The sequence below is a fragment of the Schistocerca cancellata genome, chromosome 5 (assembly GCF_023864275.1).
Source record: "Schistocerca cancellata isolate TAMUIC-IGC-003103 chromosome 5, iqSchCanc2.1, whole genome shotgun sequence".
Classification (NCBI taxonomy): Eukaryota; Metazoa; Arthropoda; class Insecta; order Orthoptera; family Acrididae; genus Schistocerca; species Schistocerca cancellata.
Genome location: NC_064630.1, coordinates 339,533,899 through 339,549,383, shown reverse-complemented (window position 1 = coordinate 339,549,383; position 15,485 = coordinate 339,533,899). Strand labels below are relative to the sequence as shown.

General features: G+C 36.0%; 1 protein-coding gene across 1 annotated transcript in view; it reads right to left on the bottom strand.

Moving 5' to 3' along the window:
- The window catches only part of LOC126188932 (cadherin-23-like), a 514,643-nt gene that overhangs the window by 87,032 nt on the left and 412,126 nt on the right, over positions 1 to 15,485 (bottom strand). Inside the window, exons 22-25 of the mRNA XM_049930652.1 lie at positions 14,519 to 14,700; positions 14,158 to 14,381; positions 8,767 to 8,955; positions 5,820 to 5,952 (exon numbers count right to left, since the gene is read on the bottom strand). Coding sequence (XP_049786609.1) covers positions 5,820 to 5,952; positions 8,767 to 8,955; positions 14,158 to 14,381; positions 14,519 to 14,700 — 728 coding nt within the window. The remainder of the gene's footprint in view (positions 1 to 5,819; positions 5,953 to 8,766; positions 8,956 to 14,157; positions 14,382 to 14,518; positions 14,701 to 15,485) is intronic.

Below are 15,485 nucleotides of genomic sequence, written 5' to 3'. Positions count from 1 at the left end.
TGCCGGTCCCTACATTGAAGTCTCCCATGAGTAATTTTATGTGGTGCTTTTTTATTTTTGATGTCTCATTTTTTAGTGCTTCCCAAAAGTGGTCAGCTTTTTCTGGATTTTTTACTCTATTGTCATTTTTGATAGGTGCATGTGCATTTAAGATGGTATAGCCCTTGTTTACTAATCTAAATGAGAGAAATGATTCCAGAATGAGATTTTCATTCTGCAGCGGAGTGTGTGCTGATATGAAACTTCCTGGCAGATTAAAACTGTGTGCCCGACCGAGGCTCAAATTTGGGACCTTTGCCTTTCGTGGGCAAGTGCTCTACCAACTGAGCTACCGAAGCACGACTCACGCCCAGTCCTCACAGCTTTACTTCTGCCAGTATCTCGTCTCCTACATTCCAAACTTTACAGAAACTCTCCTGCGAACCTTGCAGAACTAGCACCCCTGAAAGAAAGGATACTGCGGAGACATGGCTTAGCCACAGCCTGGGGGATGTTTCTAGAATAAGATTTTCACTCTGCAGCAGAGTGTGCACTGATATGAAACTTCCTGGCAGATTAAAACTGTGTGCCCGACCAAGACTCGAACTCGGGTCCTTTGCCTTTCGCGGGCAAGTGCTCTACCAACTGAGCTACCGAAGCACGACTCATGCCCGGTCCTCACAGCTTTACTTCTGCCAGTATCTCGTCTCCTACCTCCCAAACTTTACAGAAGCTCTCCTGCGAACCTTGCAGAACTAGCACTCCTGAAAGAAAGGATACTGCGGAGACATGGCTTAGCCACAGCTCTGATGGGGACGCAAAAATTTTTATGAATTCTGTTAAATTCCTTTTCACCATGAAAGATGTTTTCTTTAGAAATCCTGTAGCCCTCTGATTGAAATGCATTCTAATCACTGTATCTGGTTTTGTGAAGTGCTGGTATGAGTATGTTGCATCTGTTTAACACATACAGCAATTGTTAAAGTTTCTGAAGGCTTTAGTGCAATGTTGATGTTTAATGTTTCTAGCAGAGGTTTTTTCATAGGTATGTGAGAAGTTTTAGGAAGCTCTGACTCTTCCTTACATGATGTTCTAGGCTTTTCAGAATCCAATGGCCTTGTTGCATCGCTGTTTCCAGTGATGAAGGATTGTTTACCTCCTGGAGTACTTTTCTGTTCAGTGTTTACCATCATGTCTTGGTTGAAAGTAAATTAGCAGGGGTCTTAGCTCCTTTGCAGGATGTTACATCTGTGATCAAATTGTCAGATGGTTCTTAACACAGACCATGAAGCCCCTTGTTGCAAGTTAGAAGCGACATGGATTTTTGTTATGCAGCTAAATCCACCATATTGAGGTCCACCCTCTCCACCTTTAGTACCACTGAGGCATCACTGTCTGAGGAAAATGATTCATCTGCCTTCTTTCCGATTAAGACTAACATCTTCATCCGCCTTGGAAGCTACTGATCCTCTTCACCTTATTTCCCACATTGCTGACTGTTGGCTTCCTCTGTCCTCTTATCAAGTGACCAGCTATTAGGAATAGACTGTCCTGCATTGATCATCTGGATCATTGAGTACTGAGCCCCTCACCACATGAAGACTTATTCCTTGGCAGGACATTATTGGCATGAATGATCATAGGTTTGTTTGACTTGTGGCAGAATACCACAGGAATTTTGAAAAACATGAAATGGGAGATGGCTGAAGATGGATGCTGATTTTCCAGTGCAAGCCTATATAATAAGCCTCAAGAACCAATGTTAAGTTACGATGGTTAAGTTAAGATGGTGTGAAGTTCATCTCTACATATTGCTCCCACATGGACTGTGAAAAAGAGTCATTCTTCCCATGCTCCATATACAACTGGAATGGGAAGAGATCTTAACATGTGGTGCCATGCTAAATACCCTCTATCACATCCTTTACAGTAGTTTGATGAGTAAGTACATAGCTGTGATGAGTAAGTATGTAGCTGTAGATATTAATCTTTGTAAGATGAATGCTTAAACTGTTTACTGTGGACCAGCTGTAGGCATGTTTAGCAAACATTCGAGTGGTGTATATAGTAAAGTTAGTTTGAACTCTCAATCAGTATGTCCATGTCATCACCAAATACTTTTTGAACTGTTCTTTAAAGTCACCATAAGATCATTTTTGTAGGCCAAGAACAAGATTGGACTCAATACTGATCCTCATATGACTATCTGTTTCATTCTCTTTGTTCCCCCATTCTGAGATTAATTTAATTCCTGTACATATCTGTCAATATGATTCTGTGCTTAGTGTTGTGAAGATAAGACTCCATTCATGGAAAAGGGAAGTCACTAATGCCATGTTGTTTTAGTTTACCATGTAGAATTGTGTAGTGTACTGTATCAAAGGCTTTGGTAAGATGACAAAGTATACAAATAAGTTAATTTTTTTGGTTAAACTTGGCCAGGTCTTGCATACCTTTCGTGCAGGGGATGACAACTGAAAGCCTAGATGAGAGGCCATTAACAAATTCTGCTTTGATAAAATAGCCAGTATTCTATAACTGGCCACTTTCTCAAAAACTTTTGTAAATACTGGAAGGAATGAATTGAGTTTGTAACTTGAAATGCTTTGTTTACTTCAGTTTTAAATTATCCTGATGTTACTGTAGTATATTTCAGTCTGTCATTAAATATTCTGTCATTGATTGATACTAAGTAACTTAAGGATAGTTTTGTCAAGCTGGTAGTCTCCCAAAGGGGCAGTATTTTTGAAATATTTCAAACGATGGGAAAATACAGAATGGAATGTAACAATACCATGAAAGGATAGTTGCTACTGACCATGTAGCAGAGATGCTGAGTCATATATAGACACAACAAATAAGACTACCAGAAAGTGAACTTTCAGTCAACAAAGCCTACATCAAAAGAAGACAACAAACACACACACTCACACAAATGCAACTCACATGCACATGAGCACAGTCTCTGGCTACTGAGCCCAGATCCAGTATAGAATGGTGTGGTGTACTCTATCAAAGGCTTTGGTAATCTCACAAAGTATACAAATAGGGTTTTTTTTTTTTTTTTTTAACTTGGCCAGGTCTTGAAAACCTTCCTCTGCAGGGGATCTCTCCTGAGCCCAGATCTGGGATCAGCGGCCAGAGACTGTGGTCATGCAGTGTGAATTGCATTTGCGTGTATGTGTGTGTGTGTGTGTGTGTGTGTGTGTGTGTGTGTGTGTGTGTGTGTGTGTGTGTGCGTGTGTGTGTGTTTTTGTGTGTGTATGTTCTCCTGAGCCCAGATCTGGGATCAGCAGCCAGAGACTGTGGTCATGTGATGTGTGCGTGTGTGTGTGTGTGTGTGTGTGTGTTGAAACTAACATTTCTTGGCGGTGCATTGCAGCATCTACCACAGTAAATCTGTTCCATCTGCATTTGCTTGATTATCAGTGAGTGCAATGTTTTGTTATTCATTTATTTAATGTTCCTGTAAAGCTACTGCATACAGCAGATAGTGGACAGATATTACTGCTATGAACATTTCTTACACTAAAACACAATTATATTCCAACTAGAAGTAATGTTATGTAATATTCTATTACTGAATATGTTTTACAAATATAGCATAAAATTACAATTTTGTTTCTCTAGATATTCACAGAGCAGAAGCAGTGCTCAACCATAATACGGACCTTGCTGAGGTAGCTCTTGTGCCTCAACAATACAGATAGCTGTACCAACAGAGGGGTATCTGTGGAGAGGCCAGACTAGCCTGTGGTTCATGAATGGGGGCAGCAGCCTTTTCAGTAGTTGTAGGGGCAACAATGTGGATGATGGATCTATCCTTATAACATCAGCCAACGTGGTCTTGGTGTGCTGGAACTGTGAACAGCTAGAAACAAAGAAGGCCTTTTTTTCCCTGAGGGCATGTAACTACTGTATCCAGTTGGGTGAAATGTTGTGGAGTAAAATAGTCTCCCAGTCAGATCTCCATTCAGGGGTTATTTAGGAGGATGTTGTCATCAAGAAAAACAAACTGGCATTCTACAAGTGAGTGTGGACTCTTAAAACCCTTAATTATGTTGGTAGGTTAGAAAATTTAACAAGGAAAATGGATTGGTTGAAGTTAAATATAGTGGGAATTAATAAGAGATAGTGGTAAGTAGAATATAAATTCTGGTAAGATTAGTACAGAGTTATCAATACAAAATCAAATAAGGATAAGCAGAAGTCGTCCTAATAATGAATAAGAAAATAAAAATGTGAGTAAAAGTAACTATAAATAATACAGTGAATGCATTATTGTAGCCAAGACTGACACAAAGGCAAAACTGACCACAATGGTACAAGTTTACATGGCAAGTACCTTCACAGATCATGAAGATATTGAGGAATATACAATGGCATACAGGAAATCATTCAGATAGTTAAGGGAGATGAAAATTTAAATGCCATGTGTGACTGGAACTAGAAAGTTGGAAAATGAAGAGAAGAAAAAATAGCATGAGAACATGGACTGGGGAAAAGGAAGGAAAGACGAAATAATCAAGGCCAATGATTTGTTTCATTATTTTAGGAGAGTGTGTAGTGCTTGTGTTCTGATTTGTAATAACAGACCAGATAACTGTGCAATATTGATGGTAATTGAGATTCAGGTCTTGACTACAGTTTGTGCTCTGACTTAAAAAAGCTCTCTCTTCCTAGCAAAAGGTATTTTATAATTGCCAGTCTTTTGCTTCTTTATAACAAACCATCTCACCAAAGAACGAAGCAAGAAATCATAATATGTGATTCCAATGATTCCAAGTGCTTCACTGAAACTCTCAAACATCTGGTAAATATACATACTTTTAATAGCATATATGTTATCTGTTAAGTGCTTTTATTGTACCACGCAATGTATTAATGATGAATTAATATTGTTTTCCTTTATTTGTTATCCCAATGGTACATTTTACTCCACTGGCACACAAAGCAGTCAGTCTTCCAAACTCGGTATACTAGTCTGTTGTACTTGAAGGAACCAAAGAATTAAGTTTCAATAAACCTTACGTACTAGGAAAATGTTCTTCAGGAACACTGAAAAAATCATAAACTGTCCAGTGTCTTCTATAATTGTGCTTTCACATACTACCAATGAAAAATATAAATAATTATATGGTAATGATTTCATATAGTTACCATGGTGAAAATTAATCTTGCATTTTTCATGAAACAGTTTGTTTCGAAAATAAATAAATTAATTAAAATAAAAATAAAATAAATAAATAAAAACTATTTCACCCCATTTCCCATTGCCATTTTTGCTTTATATTTCCTCTCCAATTCACTATCAGCAAAACAGTCATTCCATGAAAACTTAAGGTTTTGTTCTGTCAGTCACACTTCCCGTCCCTTTGTTTAGTGGCAAGTCAACATAGATCACATCATCAAACTCTCACTCTATATAATGCCATATTCAAGTCTATCTGTTCATTATTTTTATGTTAATACTTCAGTGAAAACTGTACAGGTGTTATGCCAAAGATGTGGAATGAGCCAAAACATATTTTTTTCAATTGCATATTTGTATCTAACCTTGAAGGATGTTAAGATTTATGAATTGACTCTCACCAACACTACTAGATAATTTTTTTGTTATGTCTGTGTATTTGATTATTCATTTATTTTTGCTTGTAACATCTAATTTCACATATCCTGTAGGGAGATTCAGATTCTGTGTGGTGTGACCACTAGGTAAATGCAATGAATGTATGTTGTTTTGGAACTCAAGTTTAACTAGTAGCATTTAATTCAATATTTATGTAATTCTATAGTGTGTGGCTTAAAACACATAATAATACCTGGTCCAAGAAACTCACCAGTAAAATTAACCAAGTACTCATCTATGAGGAACTGTGGTTCAAAGTCATTGACATTCCTCACATAAACAATAAGATCAAGATCTGATGAGAGTGGCGTTGGTATACCTAAGTCATATGCTTCAACCCTTAGCTAAAACAAAATAAAAATTTGCAGCTTTAGTATAATCATTACATAGGTGGAAGAGAGCTATACAGTACACAAAGCATAATGTTATTAAATATGACAGAACGAATAGGAAAGAAAGAAGATGTGATGAATTACTACTATCTCTTTCACATACACATATGTGTTGTCTACATATTGATACTTTATTTGAAATATATTGATGAAAGGAGGATATCTAAGTGAAACATGAGCTGGAAGAAACTGAATTAGTGAATTATTGATGGTAAGAGGGATTACAGCCAGACGTCATTAGAGTTACAAGTTGTCATCCTATAGCATCCTGCATACAGTACGTAGGTGGATATTGTATTAGAACAATTTGTTTTGTGCTTTTTATCAGTGTCTTTTGAAACCAGAAAATGAAAAATGCACTGAGATTGCATTTATTGTATTCTTAGAGTTCGACCATAAATGATAACTACATTCATGTGGGAGGAATAACAAATTGTGTAAACAGCCTTTCTGTACTACTTTCTGGAAAACTTTGTTTTCTTTAACATCGTGACCTTTGATATAGCATGATTAAAAGTGACTCATTCAGTTATATCTTACAAAGCTGATGGGGGAAAAATAGTTACATGAATATTAAATAATTCTAAGTACAGTTGGTAGGTTCAGATAAAAATACACAACAGTACTGAAATTTTAACTTATGAAGGTAAGTTCTGGCCAGAAATTCTGTCTCACTTATATAAATATATAAATGTTTGTTTGTCCAAAATCATGTACCTCAAAAGTTCTTGACCAATTGCTTTGAAATTTTGACAGAACATTGCATTCCATTGTTAAATTTATAAAAAATGTATATCATATATATCTAAAAATAGGTATAAAAAACCAGACTTGTTATCATATAATTTTAGAAATAGGTATGAAAAACTGGACTTGTATTCCAATGCATTGTTGTGTCAAAATTTTAAAGCAGTCAGTCAAAAACTTTTGGAGATTTGTGATTAGGAACATTTATAAATTCTAATGTAAGTAGAAATGTAGATGTTCATTTTTCCAAAGTCTCAAATCTCCAGAAGTTCATCATGGATTGTTTTGAGATTTGGACACAACATTGTATTTGAAGGCTCACATGTTTTTACATGCCTTCTCGAACACCGATGGTATACCTGTAATATAAGTGTAATGAAAGGGAAACATTATAAAATGTGAATACTGATTTGTTAAAAACTGTTAATCTCCAAAACTTCTTGACCGACTGCTTTGAAATTTTGACACAATGTTGAAATCCAATAAGGGCACTTTTTAGGTACCTAATTCTTTAATATATGATTGATAACATATGGGTATGTAACTTCTTGAGATTTTTTGTAACAATGCTTCCCTATTATTAAATTTATATGCGTTTACATATTATTTACATTTAAAAAATAGACAAATAAAAACAGTTGTGTATACCAATGAAATGCTGGACCAAATTTCAAAGCAGTTTATCAAAAACTTTCACCGATTTGTGATTAGGAATATCTATATTTTCTATAAAAGTACAAACATAGCTGTTCGTTTCTTCAGCATCTCAAATCTCTGAAAATTCTTCATCGATTGCTTTGAAATTTGGACATACTGTTGTATTCAAATACTCAAGTGTTTATATATATATATTGGAATGTCATCTGGTACATATTTAATATATATGTAATAAAAGAGGAAATGTTATAAAAATGTAAATGTTGGTTTGTTCAAAATCATTAATCTTCAAAATTTCTTGAGCAATTGCTTTGAAATTTTGACAAAACAATGAATTCTAATATGAGCATGTTTTTATGTATCTAATTCTTTAATATATGTACATTTTTAATAAAAAATATATAAATCTATTTATGTAACGTGCAAAGGGAAAACATTGTTATCAAAAATCTCAAAACGATTTACTTCTTCTTTACTAATTCTTTAATATATGTACATTTTTAATAAAAAATATATAAATATATTTATGTAACAAGCAAAGGGAAAACATTGTTATCAAAAATCTCCTTTTACACATTATAGTAATAATGTTTAGATACATATAGACTATACACTTTTTAATATATAAATATACATGTAAAATATACAATAGTTAAATTTTATTATCAGACAGGAAAGCTGTAATTACGGCTTATTGGTTTATGATTGGAATACTACTACAGAATCCAATGAATTTGCAATAACGATAATCAAAACTCAAGGTCAGAGAGTGTGTGTGTGGGGGGGGGGGGGGGGGGGAGAGTATATGGGCAAAGGGGTAGGAGGAAGTGAACATAGAAAACTGGAAGGAGAAGATGGGCAGAGAGAAGGGGCAGGAGGAAATGGAGAGAGAGGGGTACGGAAAAGATGGACAGGGAAGCAGGGAAGGGATAGCAGTCATGGAGTGAGAGAGGATAGAGAGGGGGCAGGAGGAGATGAAGAGAGGGTAGAGAAGGTGATGGTCAGAGGGGGGGGGGGGGGAGGAGGAGGAACTGGACAAAGAAAGGGGGTGGGAGACATAGACAGAGATGGGGGAGAGAAGGAGATAAGGATGTATATCCAATTCCTAAGCATATTAGAAATGTGTACTTTATCTTTGCTTTCTTTTGCATTTAAGCAGACAGAGCCACAGAAAAGCATGGCCAGTTACAGGCAGTAATTTTACAGTTTTCTTGAGCTAGTTTTCCATTTGAGATAATTTTAAGTAAATTATAACAAAGCACATTTACAAAAGTAGGAAAATTAGTAAGCCTGTTACTAAAAGTTAGGGGCTACAGCTGTACAAATTAGGCTTAATGGAGTGGAAACAGAATCAGTATTTACCTCATAAATCTTCTGTTTCTCTCGATCTAGTGGTTCTTTCAGCTCAATAACTCCTGTTTTGTCATTAATGTGAAATGTTTTCCAACTTCCTGTTGGGTCTGGTTTTAACCGATAACGAACAGCTGCATTCAATCCAACATCATAGTCAACAGCTTCTACTTGAACAATACTACTACCAACAGTTGTGTTCTGAAAGTAGTTTAAAAATTTTACAATAAAAATGGCATTTTTCATTGCTTGTACATGTTTCATATTCAAACTAAGATTGCATGAAGATGAACCAAAAATTTTTTGATTGATATTATATTCAGGGCCCATTTAAGACACAAGCAGCCACTTGTGGTACCAAGATGAGAGGTGTGCCAGACACACCCCCCTTTGAAAAATCTCTACAAGGGTGTATCATAATTAGTACTGAAAACAACCCATTTTCACACTAACCAGATTTAGTTTTAGTTTTAAAGATCTTACCAAGAACCAAGGAAAAACAATTAATGTATGAGAAAGGTTATGAATTAGGCATGGGGTGGTGAGGGGCACCAAATGATATGATGCTTATGTGGAAAAATGGGAGGGAGGGCGCCAAATAATATGTCAGTTGTATGGAAATATTTCTTGAACTAGCCCTGATTATATACAGCAGTAGCCTCTTGGTGTGAGAATGTGGAGCTGATGCCATGCATTCCTACAGACAGATATTTTTTTAAGTCACACTTGAACTACGCTTTCCAATAGATATGTTTAATATGCTTTCCAATAGGTATATTTGGAGACTCTAATATTTTATACTATCATCATACTATACTTTTGCAATCACCTCATAGAGCTGAATCCCTCATGTTCTAACTTGCTGGAAATCAGTAAATTGTGTGTGGTTTGCACTAATATACTAAATGAATGACCAACAACATGTAGACTGGCCAACCTGGTTGTGAGATTTTGACAAATTTTCCATGTTTGTGTACCCAAGTACAAAACTGGTTTCCCATTTGTGACAACTTCAACACATTTCTAATGTAGAGCATGGAATAACTAATTTGTAGAGACATGTTAAATGTATCTTTCTATGTCTCCTACAATTTCAGTCAGACACAGCAAAGTAGTATTTTTAATATGGATTTGAATGTCACTGCACTATGAGTAGATTGCTTATGACCAAACAGAGAATAGGTATAGCTGATGATGTTACCGAATGTCTCAATTAAGGAAAGGAGCCATACAACATTTATGTACAAGGCAAAAGCTGCCTCTTAGGAAGAGCAACCATAAAATCAAAAAGAATACAATATCTAAAAAGTGGACATAAATTTTTGAGAGGTTCTAGTTCCCATTCAAGATCTGGAAAGGCTAGGTTACTATAATGAAATAAGGACAATCTGGGTCATTAACCTTTAAGAGAGAATTGACACATTGTTCAGTTCATTACTTTCTGTTGAATGGGAGGGGTAATAAAGTTTACAGAGATGCACAAATGAGAGTAACAAGAATTTCGTTTATGAAGAGAATGGCAACAGAATGTTTTGTTTCAGAGGAAGTTGTCACCAACTGAATAGTACTACTGTTTGGGAATCTAAACAAATTTAATTCATCAGTCAATATGATGCAGTTATGGATCAAAAATGAATGCTGCTTAAAAATAATATCTGTTTAAGAATTTTGTCTGTGTCATACAGTGTCTCTCATGAAAGATGTCCATGTCCGCGGGTCATGTGGCGCGTTTGCCAGCTGCTGCTGCTGTCTCTGTGCATAGTTCTTGGACACCAATACTTTGGACATGCCCCCTACACTGTGTGACTAAGGGTACTGGTGTTTCCTTTTGAGTTTTTTTGTCAAATTTAATCGCTTCAAATATTGTTACTAGACATCATTATTGCAACTGCTCCGAGTCCGGGGCTTTCCCTGCCCATATGTCACTGGGCCCAGTCCTCAGAGAGAAACACCATGCACATGTCTTCTATACTGTGTTTGGGTGTTTTGTTTTGAGATTCCTGTCAAATTTACATTTGGTATGGTATACATAAAGGAGTAACAAGTACTTCTTGTATTGAACTATGTAAAAACAGAATAATATGTAGAATTCATGTGAAAATTGCCCAGGGTGCATGTCCCCAATGATTTGAAGATATTTCGACAGACTAATCTGTGTTACACAAATGAAGGCCTAGAACACCTCGAGTTTTGACTGAAAATAAAGTAGATGGGATAGAGGAGACCTTGGAAAGAAGTCTGAGAAAATTTATGTGCCATTTGGCACTTCAGATTGGTGTATCAAGAGCATCTGCTGACAGAGCTGTGTACAAACTGAAACTGAAACAATGCAGAATAATGGTAGTGCTCAGCTGAGGAACTCAGACAATGTTGCTCAATGTTGTTATTGCAACTGACTGGTACAGTCTGCACATGATAGGGAAGTTGTCCCTTAGATGCTTTATTTCCTCATGAAGCATGGCTGCATTTGTCAGGCTACATAAATTCTCAGAACAAGTGACGTTGGAGTTGTGGAAATATTCATGAATTACATGATGTGAAAACAGGAGTGTGGTGTGTAATTTGTGCAAGACAAATTATTGTACCAATCTTTTACCATGAAACAATACATTCTGACAGGTATGTAAACAATATACTGTCCCCTTTTTCTCAAGAGCAACATCTAACGAAAAGATGTAGGGTTATTTCATACAGGATAATGCAAGACAACACACCCCCAATGCTTCTATGACAGCAATATGAAGTGTTTTTGATAATAGGATAGTTGACTGGCCTCCCAAAATTTGCCAAGTGTTTTCTAATGTGTGTAGGAGACGTCAGGCTGCTCTAACCACAGAGGGACATCATTTTGAGCACCTACTGTAATGTTGATGATGTTTAACTCAGGAAGTGTGCACACAGCTGACTGCTGGCAGGTTAGTTATCTGAGAGTTGGGCACAGCAGTAGCCTGCAGATGCAGAGTTGGCAGCCAGTGGCCTTACCATGCAATCCACAGACCCCTCATGTGTGTCTTTCGTTAGACACTCTGTATTTGTTCAAGTTGGTTATATGCACTTTTATTTGCACTACCATACAATGTTAATATTTGAAACTGTGATTTTCTTTGTTATTACCTTTGCAGTTTGAGCTGACAGGAGTAGCTGGATGCATACAAAATATTTTGCAAGAATCATATCATTACGGTTAGCAGTTTTATTATGTGAAATGTTCATAAAACAATAAATAAATGAATTCTGTAAAGAATGATTGGTTGCATTTCTATTACTTTAATAAATAACCTTTAAATGACAAGAAAACATGGCAGATGGCACTCTCTCTCTCTCTGTCCCTCTCGCATACACACATACACAAACACACATGGCCACTGTCATCTCCAGGCATAGCCCAAATGTGTCTGCAACTGCAATTATTGCTCACTGCTTAAAAAAAACATTTTTGGTCTAAACAAATATCAGGGTGTGGTAAAAATAGACCTTCAGGACTGTACATTAGACTGCAGCTCAAATCAAAATGTGTAAGCAACTTTTGAAGTTGTTTAACAGTTATGTGAACTATCACAGCACATTTCCTGGATCAAGGCAAAGATGCTGTTGCACACAGTATATGCATTGTTCTTCCAATTTATCCAGAATCAGAAATTATGGGAGTGTTAGAGAATGACTTACCTACAGTTAAGGAGAGGTAATGTCCGTTTCAAGTTCTGGATCATTCCATAAGGTCAACTGGAAAATTGAGAGTGATTTGGCATGGGTCTGATAGCAGGATGACAGAATTTTGGATTCAGATTCACAGATGGTAAAAGGAAAACTTGTCCCACAAGATTAAGCAAGCACCTCATGGTAAAGTGAGGGATTTAAGTATAAAATGCACTGTGCAGTGTAGAAAAGTCAGAGAAGTGTGGTTACATGGTCACTAAGTCTTCCACGATGATTAGTTTGTCCCTGATGAAGAAAGTGCAGGCAGTCATTGGAGGCTTTAGATGATACCCATATTCATGTTGCCAGAAACAGCAAAACTTATAAACTCTGTGAAATCCTACACATTAAACAATTTGACTGAAGTCCAGTCACTAAATGAATCAGCTCATACACAGGGAAGTTTTTAAAGATGTACCACATTACCTGTGAGGTAGAAATTCAAGTTTGTCACCATCACCCTTTGTGAGTAACATTATCATTTTAGATTATTTGAAATGTTTTTATTTTCCCAGTCTTAAAACATTTATTCTTACCACTTCACCTATTATTTTGCTTCTCATGGAACTGTTTTTCATTTTACAGTGCATTCTCTACCCCGGGGATTGTAAATTAAGGTTTTTCCCCGGTACCATAAGTTTCCAGCACAGACTTTTTGCAATAGTTTATGGTATACATGTTGTTCATTCAGGTGATATTGAATGTATACAAAGAAGAGTAGCAAGAATGGTCATAGCTTTCTTTGACTCATAGGAGAGTGTCATAGAGATACTGAGGAAAAAAAAAAATAATAATAAAGAACTGTATGGCCAGCTGCTTGAAGATAGATGCAAACTATCCCATGAAAGCTAACTTTCAAAGTTTCAAGACCCAAGAGAGGAATCTAGGAATATACTCAACCCCTACCTAACACTCCCACAGATATATCAAAGACAATATTACACTAACTGCAGCTTGCACAGAGACATTCAAGCAACCATTCTTCCTGCACCATACATGCGACTGGAATGAGAGGCCCTACTAAATAATCGTTGGAGAAGTAACCTCTGCCATGCATTTCACAGTGGTTTGTAGGGATTAGATGTAAGTGTAGTTGACCCTAGTCTTCCAGACATTTGTGAATGTGAGCATGGAGGTGGCAGTTACTGTTCACACATGCAGTGTTTCATGCAATCTCTGTGTTCTTCAATAAGTCACCTGCTGCCTTATGAAATTTTAGTGTATTTGGACAACCATATTTCCAATTTTTTCAATCATTTTAAGAATAGGTATCTCTATTGAACATATAGAGAGCCTGTCATTTTCAATCACTTTTTAACTATTAATTAAATCAATTTAGTTAGAACAAATGTCTCAGTCCTAGTCACCTTTGATCTTAATACTGCAGATGTACATTCTTGGTGCCAGAAATTGTTAAGTATCATAAGGATCTCACTTTTCCTCTTCATTAGAACAGACACTTACTCTACCCCTCCTTACCACATGTAAAAATATGTTTAAACTATGGTAGTAAACTGATAAATATTGTTGGAAGGATAAAACTTTGGTACAGCCAATAGCAAAGTTGTTCATGCCACTTAACTCAGACACTGACACCAATACTCAAGTGATCCTTATAAGTGAAATGTCTCGATTTTTGAATATTGTTATTTTAACTCCAGATCATAGGAGGTATGTACAATTTAGTCTCATATTAGTACTACTTACCTCAGGTACTCTAACTGTTACATTCTGGGATGGATTCACAAACACTGGAGCATTGTCATTGAAATCAGTTACACAAATACTAATATTCATTACAGCAATATTTGGAGGTGTACCAAGATCTTTTGCTTGTATCCTTAAGCTATAATTTCCATACAATCCTTTCAGTGGTTTTAATGTTATTATTCTCCCTGTTAAAAAATCCAGATTCTCTATGGCAAATAAGCCTGTGAAAATAAGAGATAATATTCATTTGTACCATTAATATTGATGTTTAAATATTAAATGTTGTTAGTATTTGCAATCATTATCAAATTTCATTTCATGGAAGTAAATGAAGTATAAATAGATAGCAAATATCTACCTTTTGCATTTCCTGATGTAATAGAGAAATGAATTTTTCCATTTGGAGTGTCTGGGTCATCTGCATCAGAAGCCTTTATTAATGTTACCACCTCATGGACTTCATGAAATTCTGTAATTATTATGCAGCCATAAACTGGCTCAAATATTGGTGATTCATCATTTACATCAATGACTGTAACCCTATAATAATAAAAAAAGAACATATTAAAACATTGTAGAGGCTACTATTCAAATGAAACTGTAAAGTTCTGCATGAAAAACTAACAATGGGTGTAATAAACAAAATCACTCACTGTACAGTTGAGGGCTTGAATAGGTGACAGGCACATAAAGAAGACAGAAAATATATTTCTGACTACAATGACATTATTCAGAGTCTGTTTACAAAAAAATACACATGTATGGCTACATTAGGCGTATCTTGCTGAGGTAAAGTAGCCAGTGCATGTCATTTTTTTCTTGTGAAGCAGGTGACTGTCCAAAACGTCAGAAATGTTCCCAACCTTTTTCATGTGCACACTCAGTGTCTCTAGTATACAATCACACACATACAAACACACACACACACAAGAATAGTGCCCTTGTCTATGTACAGAAACTAGCACATTTTCACAATTTTGTTAATAACCAAGTTACAGGAATCGACTTTTTAATGGAATTGTGGTTTCTTTTGAGAAGATTAGCACATTTCTATGAGACAAAGTCAGCAATGTAACTCTTTTTTAGATCCAACCTTAAAGTAAAAAGGGAAAATGTATTGAATATGGTGATTTTTGTGCTGTTATTGCAGCCATTTGAAAAGAACAGCACCTGAATGTTTGTGCTATTCTCCATGGAAATCACTACTAATGTAACTAAGACAAACAATATCTGATTTTATGACACTCTCAAGAGTTACATAAACTTCCAGGTGATGCACCATTCAAATGGCCATAATAACCACATAAAAATGCATATGTTCAGTG